This window comes from Chlamydotis macqueenii, chromosome 4 (assembly GCF_036417535.1).
Source record: "Chlamydotis macqueenii isolate bChlMac1 chromosome 4, bChlMac1.mat, whole genome shotgun sequence".
Lineage (NCBI taxonomy): Eukaryota > Metazoa > Chordata > Aves > Otidiformes > Otididae > Chlamydotis > Chlamydotis macqueenii.
The window spans coordinates 84,302,094-84,312,672 of NC_141559.1; the positions used below are offsets into that span (position 1 = coordinate 84,302,094).

General features: G+C 74.2%; 2 protein-coding genes and 1 non-coding gene across 12 annotated transcripts in view; all 3 read left to right on the plus strand.

Moving 5' to 3' along the window:
- DCTN1 (dynactin subunit 1) overlaps positions 1 to 6,033 on the plus strand; it is a 73,241-nt gene extending 67,208 nt beyond the window's left edge. For 3 of the 10 annotated variants that reach the window (XM_086746978.1, XM_086746972.1, XM_086746974.1), the window contains 8 exons: positions 99 to 241; positions 437 to 603; positions 1,934 to 1,948; positions 2,531 to 2,664; positions 3,350 to 3,539; positions 3,857 to 3,933; positions 5,588 to 5,677; positions 5,757 to 6,033. In XM_086746978.1, the coding sequence (XP_086603104.1) occupies positions 99 to 241; positions 437 to 603; positions 1,934 to 1,948; positions 2,531 to 2,664; positions 3,350 to 3,539; positions 3,857 to 3,933; positions 5,588 to 5,677; positions 5,757 to 5,894 (954 nt within the window). In that variant the 3' untranslated portion in view covers positions 5,895 to 6,033. The remainder of the gene's footprint in view (positions 1 to 98; positions 242 to 436; positions 604 to 1,933; positions 1,949 to 2,530; positions 2,665 to 3,349; positions 3,540 to 3,856; positions 3,934 to 5,587; positions 5,678 to 5,756) is intronic. The other 7 variants (XM_086746975.1, XM_086746980.1, XM_086746979.1 and 4 more) reach the window with 4 other exon arrangements.
- Positions 6,034 to 6,742: 709 nt separating this feature from the next.
- NOP56 (NOP56 ribonucleoprotein) lies at positions 6,743 to 10,501 on the plus strand. The gene is made up of 12 exons (XM_086746992.1): positions 6,743 to 6,773; positions 6,985 to 7,074; positions 7,171 to 7,285; positions 7,368 to 7,529; positions 7,614 to 7,812; positions 8,038 to 8,225; positions 8,308 to 8,459; positions 8,630 to 8,730; positions 9,035 to 9,183; positions 9,367 to 9,488; positions 9,688 to 9,822; positions 9,976 to 10,501. The coding sequence occupies exons 1-12, from the start codon at positions 6,771 to 6,773 to the stop codon at positions 10,213 to 10,215; spliced, it is 1,656 nt and encodes a 551-aa protein (XP_086603118.1). The 5' UTR covers positions 6,743 to 6,770; the 3' UTR covers positions 10,216 to 10,501.
- LOC147601074 (small nucleolar RNA SNORD56) lies at positions 9,229 to 9,300 on the plus strand. Its single transcript, XR_015258586.1, has one exon. It is a non-coding gene; the product is annotated as a small nucleolar RNA SNORD56 (small nucleolar RNA).
- Positions 10,502 to 10,579: the final 78 nt, after the last annotated feature.

The following is a 10,579-nucleotide window of genomic DNA, read 5'->3' on the forward strand; positions in this document are numbered from 1 at the left end:
AGCCGTGACGTCTGCGCGGGCTCCCACGGGGCGAGGCGCTTTGCCCGGTGCCCGCCATCCCCGGGCCCTGGAGCTCTCGGGTTTTCCTGCCTCTCCAGGGCGAGGAGCTCAGCGAAGCCAACGTGCGGCTCAGCCTCCTGGAGAAGAAGTTGGACAGCGCGTCCAAGGACGCAGATGACCGTGTGGAAAAGATCCAGACAAAGCTGGATGAGACCCAGACGCTGCTCAAAAAGAAGGAGAAGTGAGCGTGGGCTGGGGCTGCTGCTGGAGGGTCTCTGGTGGGCGCTGGGCGGCTGGCACCCCGGGCTGGCAGAGGGAGAGGCGCTGCTCAAACGCAGCAGGACAAAGCCGGCAGCTCTCGAGCCGCGGGCTGCTTGCCTCCTTCCTTCGGAGGAGCGCCTCCGGCTGCAGCCGTGACTCCGTCTGCTCTTCCCAGGGAGTTTGAGGAGACCATGGATGCTCTCCAGGCAGACATCGACCAGCTGGAGTCGGAGAAGGTGGAGCTGAAGCAGCGCTTGAACAACCAGTCGAAGCGAACCATCGAGGGCCTGCGCGGCGCCCCTGCCTCTGGAGTCGCCTCCATCGTGTCCGGCATCGCCGGAGGTGCGTAACCGGCGTCCCCCGAGCCCCCGAGCGCTTCTGCAGCTGGGGTAGGCTGTTTGGGGGCTGGAACGGGAGCCTGGGAGTGCGGGAGCTGTGCAGGGGAGCGCCCTGCGAAGTCTGCGATGTCCTGGGAGGCGGCGCCGGAGCTCGGACAGCCGGCAGGAGCGAGCCGCGCTGGGGAAAGGTGCTGGGACAGGCCGTTGCTCTGCCGTCCCGCAGCGAGCTGGAGCCCCCCAGCGAGCCGGAGCCCCCGCGGGAGGTGTCCCGGCTGTAACGACGAGTGGGGAGTGCGGGGAGCCTGCAGCTCCTCGCGGTGTCCCTGCTCGGGCAGGCAGGGCAGCGGTGGCACCCCTGAGCAGCCGGCCTGGGCCGTCCCTGCAGCGGGCGGGGGCTGGGGGCCCGCGGCGGTGGGCTCCCGGCGGGACGCTCGGCGGGGACACAGCGGGTGTGCCTGCCCGCTGGCACATCCCTGCTGCTGCAGGAGCGCCCGCCTCCGCTGCCGTGCCTCTCCAGGGCTGCTCGGGCTCTGCTGCTCGGATCCGGCTGCCCCGGAGAACGAGATCCGACTTCTCCTGCCTCCCGGGCTCCCCTGGAGCCCAGCAGCAGGGTGGGTGAGGTGAGGGTGCGGGTCCTCGTGCTGGCTAGCGGGGTGCTAACGCCTTCCTGTCACTGCGTGGAGGACACGTCCCACGAGAAGTTCCTGGAGCAGTGGCGGAGCAGGGGTGTGGGGTGACGGGAATGCGCTGGTGTCCGCGTCCGGAGCTCTGGCGTGGGACGCTGCGGGGCCTCCCGAATGGAGAGCCCTGGGGCCTGTGGGCCGGCGGCCAGGCCGGCTACGGAGCGGCCCCAGCACAGCGGGGATCCGGTGGGGCCGGGTTCCCAATCCGGGTTGGTGACACCTGGACGCAGCCCGGCTCCGGGCCCTCGCGGAGCTGCAGCCTCTCCCCGAGCCGCTGTGGCCACGAGCTCTCGGGACAGAGCGGGTCAGCAGGGATGGCCGTGCCGTCGCACGCGCAGTGAGGGGCAGCTGTTGCGGGCCGGCTCCGGAGGAGCCATGCCGTGGGCACACGCGTGTCCTGCGTGGGTTGCTCGCAGCCGCGCACACGGTCAGGACTCGCCGGCTCCTGGCTGGACCCTGCGGCGGCGGCGCGCGGAGTCCTGCTGCGCCAGCGGGGCTGCTGGGGCGCTCGCCGCTCCCGCCGTCGGGCGCTGGGGTCGGCACCGGGCGCGGGTGAGCAGGGCTCCTCGGGCGTGGCTCCCCCACGCTCGACCCCCGGCTTTAATTCTGCTTCTTCTTGTCTTTCCTCTGGCTCCTCTCTCCGTACCGCAGAGGAACAGCAGCGAGGTACGGTACCGCACCCAGCATGCCACCGCTCCCCGCCCGCGCCAGCCCCACTGCATGCCGGGGGGGCCCAGCGTCCCGGGGCAGCCGGCACGGCCCTGGGGCAAGGCTTGGTTTGGGAGCAGGGGGAGACGCCCGTCCCGCTCGGGGGCAGCGCTCGGCTCAGATGCCGAGCAGCCTGCGGCGCAGGGCGGCTCGCGGCCGGTGCACCCCCAAACGGCACCGGGAGGCCGGAAAGGGAGCGATGAGCATGAAACCGCTCCGGGCGCAGAGCGGTGGGACTCCCGCGGCGCAGAGACGGGTCCCCGGCGTGCCCAGAGCCCGGCACAGCCCGCATCTTGGGAAGCGGGCGCCGGGAGCGGCTGGTGCCGGGCCGCTGAGGAGGCGCTGCCCCGGCCGGCTGGCGCTCGGCCTCCGCGGGAGCAGGCCACGAGGTGCCGCGTGTTCACGATCGGTGGCTCCGGCGCCGCTTTCCCCGCGCTGCGGACACGCGTCCCTTCGCTGGGCCTGCCCGCGCGTCCAGCAGCCCTGCCCCGCGCTCACGTGCGACGGTCGCTCACGCTGCTGCCGCTCTGCCCGTCGCAGGTGTGGGTGCCGGCCAGGCGACAGGAGGTGGCTCGGGCCCCGTCCAGGTGAAGGACTCGCCTCTCCTCCTCCAGCAAATCGATGCCCTGCAGCTTTCCATCAAGCAGCTCAAGAACGAGAACAACTGGCTCAAGGTGAGGAGCGGGCAGGCGCCTCAGGCTGCCGCGGGAGGTCGAGCGAAACGGTGAGAGGCGTGCGGGACTCCGCTTTACGCAGAGGGGCTCTCCGCTGGCGACGGGGCTTTGGCTGCTTTGGGAAAGGGGCTTCGGCTGCGGGGGAAGCGGCCGAGCCCCCGGCGCGGTCCGAGCGCAGGGTCAGCGGCCGGCAGAGCCGGGGGCGCTGGTGGCATCTGCCCATCGCTGTCCCCTCAGACCCGGGGCCGTCGTTGAGGTGTTTTTGGATTAGTGAGTGCGCAATGAGGAAACCGGCAAAGCAGCAATGAGTCGCATTCCGCTCGTAGCAGTCCGCAGACGTGCGGTTACGCGGTGACTGCGCGGCTGTGAAGCTGATGACGACGGCTCTGAAAGCCGACGAGCCACGGCCGTGGCCGCTGCTGTCACGGGTCTGTGGGGACTGGGCTGGGACCTGCGTCCCCGCCGTGCCTCGCGCGTGCTCAGCCGGTCGTCCAGGGATTCCCTCCTGGTGCTGGTGCGCGGGGACACCCCTGCTGCCCGGGGGTGTCCGTGCTCCCCCCCAGCTACAGTTTTGTGCCCTTTTTTTCTGCCTGGGCCCTCCTTTTTGCTGCCCTCACGTATTTCCCCTGCTCGGTTCCCCCAAACGCGCGCCCTGCCCCTGACGCCCGTCTCCCCGCGGTGCCAGGGAGCCCAGATGAAGATGGAGCTGGCCAGCCTGGCGCCTCTGCAGGTGCCCAAGGTCTCCGTGCCCAAGAACAAGCCGGGCGAAGGGCTGGCCGCGCAGACGCTCTATCGCAAGAGCAGCCAGCTCCTGGAAACGCTCTACCAGATGAGCGCCAACGCCAAGGTCGTGGACATGAAGCAGGCCAAGTCGGGTAGGTGCTGTGCAAGCGCCCGCGGCCCGTGAGCCACCTCCGCGTCTTCCCTGGGACGTGGGGCGCTGCTTTCCTTCTCCTGTCTCCCGCAGTCCTCCCTCTCCTGTGTCGCTGTCGGGGTGGGCCGGCGCGGCGGTGGCTGTTGCGTCGCGCGTGCCGTGGCGCTGGTCTGCGCCCAGCGCGGGTCCGTCAGGGCTGGTGCTGCGCGTTGGAGGCGTCGGGGCAGAGCGCCGGTGCTGCCGCGACACCCGCGCAGCCGTGTCCGTGCCGGGACGGCCCCGCGGGCGCCTGCGGCTCTCACGCCCCGTGTTCTGCAGCAAGGAGCTCGTCGGCGCGGCTGCTGGAGCAGACGGCTCGCCTGTGCTCCCTCAAGAACACCATCGACACCCTGAGGGTAAGGCGGGCTCCTGCCGCGCCCCCCGCGCGGGCAGCCGGCAGCTTTCCGGGTGCCGCTGGGGCGCCGAGCTGGTGTGGGAGGGTGCGTGTCCCGGCGGCTCCCCGGGCCCAGCGCTCCGGTTCCCCCAAGCCAGGGGTGGGAAATGGAGGGGTGCGTCTCGGTGCGGGCACCGCAGCTGGTGCTGCCGGCATCTCCGCCTCGGGCTGGGGCGGTGCGGGGCGAGGTGCTGCCCCTCGCTCCAGCTGGAGAGGGTCCAGAGGAGGCCACGGAGATGCTGAGAGGGCTGGAGCCCCTCTGCTGTGAGGCCAGGCTGAGAGAGCTGGGGCTGTTCAGCCTGGAGCAGAGGAGGCTCCGGGGAGAGCTGAGAGCGGCTCCCAGTGCCCAAAGGGGGCTGCAGGGAAAACTGGAGAGGGATTTTTACAAGGGCACGTGGTGATCGGACAAGGGGGAATGGAGGAGGGAGGTTTAGATGTAGGAAATTCTTCACTGTGAGGGTGGTGGAACCCTGGCCCAGGTTGCCCAGGGAGGTGGTGGATGCCCCGTCCCTGGAAACATTCCAGGCCAGGTTGGCCGGGGCTCTGAGCAACCTGATCTGGTTGGAGATGTCCCTGCTCCTGGCAGGGGGGTTGGGCTGGGGGGGCTTTATGGGTCCCTCCCCACCCAAACCGTTCCGGGATTCCCTGACTCTAAAACACGGCCGGGTTTGGGCGCTGCGGCTTCTCTCCGTGGGGCGGCCGGTGAGGGGCTCTGCGGGGTGCGGGGCAGGAAGCCGAGCCCGGGGGCTGGCTGCAGGGTGCGGGGTGGTGACCATGTGGGGTGGTGACCGTGCGGTGTGGGGCGCGGTGACCGTGCGGTGCAGGGGGCGGGGTGCAGTGCGGTGACCGTGTGGGGTGGTGACCGTGCGGCGCGGGGGGCGGTGCGGGGCTGCGGCGCGGTGACCGTGCGGCGCGGGGGGCGGTGCGGTGACCATGCGGTGCGGGGGGCGGGGTGCGGTGCGGTGACCGTGCGGCGCGGGGGGCGGGGTGCGGTGCGGTGACCGTGCGGCGTGGGGTGCGGTGCGGCGCGGTGACCGTGCGGCGTGGGGGGCGGTGTGGTGCGGTGACCGTGCGGCGCGGGGGGCGGGGTGCGGTGCGGTGACCGTGCGGCGCGGGGTGCGGTGCGGCGCGGTGACCGTGCGGCGCGGGGGGGCGGTGCGGTGCGGTGCGGTGACCGTGCGGCGCGGGGGGCGGGGTGCGGCGCGGTGACCGTGCGGCGCGGGGGGCGGTGCGGTGCGGCGCGGTGACCGTGCGGCGCGGGGGGCGGGGTGCGGCGCGGTGACCGTGCGGCGCGGGGGGCGGTGCGGTGCGGTGCGGTGACCGTGCGGCGCGGGGGGCGGGGTGCGGTGCGGTGACCGTGCGGCGCGGGGGGCGGTGCGGTGCGGTGACCGTGCGGCGCGGGGGGCGGGGTGCGGCGCGGTGACCGTGCGGCGCGGGGGGCGGTGCGGCGCGGTGACCGTGCGGCGCGGGGGGCGGTGCGGTGCGGTGACCGTGCGGCGCGGGGGGCGGGGTGCGGTGCGGTGACCGTGCGGCGCGGGGTGCGGTGCGGCGCGGTGACCGTGCGGCGCGGGGGGCGGTGCGGTGCGGTGCGGTGACCCCGCGGCGCCGCCCCGCAGGATGACACCATGCGGGAGATGGTGCAGCAGCAGCTGGGCGCCAGCGTCCCCAGCGCCTTCGGCGTCTTCCCCTCCTCCTCCTTCCTCAAGGTGAGACCCGGCGCGGCGCGGGGGGGGGGGGCTGTGCGTGTCCCCCCGCGGCCCCCCGCCACGTGCCCGTGCCCCGCAGGCGCAGCAGGAGCGCGAGCAGGGCCTGGCGTTCTACGGGCGCGTGAGCTTCCCGTGCGCGGCGGGGCAGGGCCGCGCGCACCGCCTGCTGCTCACCCCGCCGCTGCTGCGCGAGCTGCGCGGCCGCCTCGGGCCCTGAGCGCGGGCACGGACCCCCGCACCGCCCCCCGCACCCCCCCCCCGCCCCGCTGCTGTCGGACACCGCGGCCGCCCCGCACCCCCCCCCGCCCCCTCCCCGCGGCCTGGGGGGACCGGAGCCCCCCCCCCACGTGGGGGCGGCCGGGCTGCGGCCCCCCCGCCACGCGCGCGCGCGAATAAAGCTGCTCTGAACCGTGCGCGCGGCCCCGCGCCTTCCTGAAACGGGGGCACCGGGGGGGGCGGGGGACAGCGGGGGGGGGCGGGGGGGCACCGGGGGGGTGCGGGGGGACAGCGGGGGGGGCACCGGGGGTGCGGGGAGACAGCGGGGGGGGGCCGGGGGTGCACAGCGGGGGGACAGCGGGGGGGGGCCGGGGGGGTACCGGGGGGTGCGGGGGGACAGCGGGGGGGGGGCACCGGGGGTGCGGAGGGACAGCGGGGGGGGCACCACGGGGGTGCGGGGGGACAGCGGGGGGGGCACCGGGGGGCACCGGGGGGTGCGGAGGGACAGCGGGGGGGGGCCGGGGGGGGCCGGGTCCCGGCACGTGGCGGGGGGGGGGGGGGCTGAGGGGGGGCGGCAGCGCGAACCGCGTGGGGCGGTGAGCGGAGCGCGGGACGGGGCGGGAGGCGCGCGGGCGGCGCCCATTGGCTGAAGGGCAGGAAGGGGCGGGAGGCCGCGACACTTCTTGGATCTGATTGGTAGGTGCGGCAAAGGGAGGCGGGATCGCTCCGTTCTCTACCTGATTGGCTGGGGGGTGGTTCCGTCGCGGACAGCCTGCGCTGATTGGCGGCGGGCGCAGAGGCGCGGCCGCTGATTGGCGGTGGGCGGGTTTCCGGCGGGGCGCTGCCAGTTCCGGCGGGCGGCGGCGGCGGCGGCAGGATGGTGAGGGGCGGCGGGGCCGCATCCGCCCGCATCGGGCCGGGCCGGGGCCCGCGGGGGCCGGGGGTGCGCGTGCGCGGGCTCGGGGCGCCGCGGAGCCCGGGCCGGGGCCTTCTGCGCCGGGGGGGGCGGGGGCGCGGGGCGGGGGCGCGGGGCGGTGCCGTGCCGTGACCGGTGCCGTGACCGGTGCCGCCGGTGCCCGGTGCCGCCGCAGGTGCTGCTGCACGTGCTGTTCGAGCACGCGGCCGGGTACGCGCTGTTCGCCGTGCGGGAGGTGGAGGAGATCGGCCTGCTGCTGCCGCAGGTACGGCCGGGGGCGGGCGGGGGCGGGCCGGGGGGCGGGGGGCGGTTCGTTCCCCGGCCTGACCCCCGCGCCCCCGCGCCCCCGCGCCCCCCGCAGGTGGAGGAGAGCGTGCTGACCGTCGGGAAGTTCCTCAACGTGGTGAAGCTGGCGGCCTTCGCGCCCTTCAGGTCTGCGCAGAGCGCCCTGGAGAACATCAACGCCGTGTCCGAGGGTGAGCGCGGCCGCGACCCCCCCTCCCCGCGCGCGGGGCTCCGCGCCGCCCCGCTGAGCCCCCCGCCCCCCGCGTCCCGCAGGGATCCTGCACGAGGACCTGCGGCTGCTGCTGGAGACCGCCATGCCGGCCAAGAAGAAGAAGGCGCTGCTGGGAGTGGCCGACGCCAAGATCGGGGCGGCCATCCTGGAGGAGCTGGGCTACCAGTGCCAGACGGGCGGCGTGGTGGCCGAGATCCTGCGGGGTGAGCGCGGGGCGCCTGCTCCCGCCGGGGGGGCTGCGGGGGGGGTCGCCGGCCGCGGGTGGTGACGGCCCGGTCCCCGCGCAGGGATCCGCCTGCACTTCCACGCGCTGGTGAAGGGCCTCACCGCGCAGTCGGCCTCCAAGGCGCAGCTGGGCCTGGGCCACAGCTACTCGCGGGCCAAGGTCAAGTTCAACGTCAACCGCGTGGACAACATGATCATCCAGTCCATCAGCCTGCTGGACCAGCTGGACAAGGACATCAACACCTTCTCCATGCGCGTGCGGTGAGCGCGGCCCCGGGGCGGGGGGGCGGCCGGGGCCCCTCCCCACGCTTACCGCAGGCGGCCGCCCCCCCGGCAGCCTGTACAGAACGGGGAGGGAGAGCAGCGCCTCCGGCGCGCCCGGGCCGGGGCGACGGTGCCGCGGCCGCAGCGCGGCGCGAGGGACAGGCGGGGCCACGCGGGAGGGGCGCGCGCGGCGGGGGCTGCGGGCTGACGCTCTCCCCGCAGGGAGTGGTACGGGTACCACTTCCCCGAGCTGATCAAGATCGTCTCCGAGAACTACGCCTACTGCCGGCTGGCCAAGCTCATCGGGAACCGCAAGGAGCTGAGCGAGGACAGCCTGGAGGCGCTGGAGGAGATCGTCATGGACGGCGCCAAGGCCCGGGCCATCCTGGAAGCCTCCCGCTCCTCCATGGGTGAGCGGGGGGCCGGGCCGCGGGCGGGGGGGCCCCGTCTGCCCCGGCGGCGGCCGCTCAGCCCCCGATGGCCGTCTCGCAGGGATGGACATCTCCCCGCTCGACCTCATCAACATCGAGAGCTTCTCCAGCCGCGTCATCTCGCTGTCCGAGTACCGCAAGGGCCTGCAGGAATACCTGCGCTCCAAGATGAGCCAGGTGGCTCCCAGCCTCTCGGCGCTCATCGGGGAGGTGGTGAGTGCCGGCGCCCGCGCCCCGCGCTGCCCCGGGCCGCGGAGATGATGTCTGAGCGATCTGTCAATCCACTGAGCCGCTCTGCTGACACCTCGCCGCTGATCCCGGCCGGGGGGCTGCGCGCCGCGTAGGGCGGGGGCGGCCGTGACCCCCGTCCCCTTCCCTCCCAGGTGGGCGCCCGCCTCATCTCGCACGCCGGCAGCCTGACGAACCTGGCCAAGTACCCGGCCTCGACGGTGCAGATCCTGGGGGCCGAGAAAGCCCTCTTCAGGTACCGCTGCGGGGTGGTCGCCGTGATGGCGGGCGCCCGGGCCGCCGGCTGCGACGCGCCGGGCCCCTGCCGCCTCGGCCGCGTGTGAGCAGCCGGCCCCGGTCTCTGAGCGGCCACCGTGGCGTTGGTGTCTCGCCTCGCGGGGGCCGAGCCCCGGGCACCCCCGAGGTTAGCGGGGCTGGGGGAGGCGGTGCCGCGCCGTGCCACGCCGCCTGCGGCCGAGAGCCGGGGTGGTGGGGGGTGGCTGGGGGTGCCCTCGGCCCCGGGCGCTGCCGTGCCGCCCCGACACCCGCGCCGCTTGCAGGGCCCTGAAGACGCGAGGGAACACCCCCAAGTACGGGCTCATCTTCCACTCCACCTTCATCGGGCGCGCGGCCGCCAAGAACAAGGGGCGCATCTCGCGCTACCTGGCCAACAAGTGCACCATCGCCTCCCGCATCGACTGCTTCTCAGGTGCCCGCGGGCGCGGCGCGGCGGGGCGGGGCGCAGCGGGGGTCTCTGCCATGATGGGAAATATTTTTCGTCAACAGCATCTCACTGCGTGAATGGTGACTCCTGCGGTCTGAGCAGAGCGGGGGAGGCGGGCGCGGGGCGCGCGGGGCGCGGGGGATGCTGAGCCCCTCCCTGTCCCCACAGAGGTCCCCACCAGCGTCTTTGGGGACAAGCTGCGCGAGCAGGTGGAGGAGCGCCTGGCCTTCTACGAGACGGGGGAGCCGCCCCGCAAGAACCTGGAGGTGATGAAGGAGGCCGTGGCAGAGGTGAGGCCGTGGCAGAGGTGAGGCCGCGGGGCGCGCGGGCGGCGCTGCGCTGGCGGGCGTGATGTCACGCTGCGTCCCGACTCGCCGTGGGGGCCAAAGACTGATTTAATGAGGCTGATCCGCCCAGCGCCGCGGGGGGGGGCGCGGCTGCGGCTGGGACCCTGCCCCGTGCCCATGAGCGCGCGCTCTCCGCCGCCAGGCGAGCGAGGTGGTGGCTGAGGTGAAGAGGAAGCAGGAGAAGAAGGAGAAAAAGAAGAAAAAGCGGGAGAAGCGGCGGCTGGAGGCCCTGGCTGCGGCTGCGGAGGAGGTGGAGAACGCGGTGCTGGAGACGGAGGTGAAGGAGGGGGCTGGGGCTGGGCTGCCGGAGCGACGCGTCCCCGTTGTTCCTTGCCCGGCCGTCCCGCAGCCGAGCGGCGTTTGGGGGGTGGGCCCTGGCACCGCTCACCCCCCCGGGCCCGGCTCCTGCTGCCCCTGCGCCTCCCCGCAGGAGAACGACGCCGAGCCCAAGAAGAAGAAGAAAAAGAAGAAGCAGGAGCTGGAGGCCGAGTCGGAGCCGGAGCCGGAGGCTGCCTCGGAGCCCGAGGAGAACGGGCTGGAGGAGGAGGCCTTGCCCAGGAAGAAAAGGAAACGAACGGCAGCGGCGGAGCAGGAGGAGGAGGAGGAGGAGGAGAAAAAGAAGAAGAAGAAGAAGAAGAAGGAGAAGGGCAGGGACTCGGAGGAGGACTGAGGGCGCGGGGTGCCGCTGGAGCCGGCGTGCTCCGGCAGCGCGGACTCAGAGGCGGGAGGGCAGCGCGGCGCGGCCTCGCCCGGCTGCCGGCGTTCCACGGCAGCTGCAGCCCCTGCAGCGTGACGCAGCGCCGCGGCCGCGTTACGCGTTTGGGCCCCGCCGGCCCCCCAGGCGCGCGCAGCCCCCGGGGCAGCGCTGGCCCCGCTGCAGCTGCGCGTGGTGTCCGGTGTGGGGCCCCCCAGGCGCTGTGGGGCTGACCCCCAATAAAGGGCTGGGGGTGTCTGTCCTCATCGGGTGCTGCTGCTGCTGAGGGTGCGCGGGCAGGGGGCTGCTGCGGGGAGGGGGCAGGGGGACGGCGAGAAGG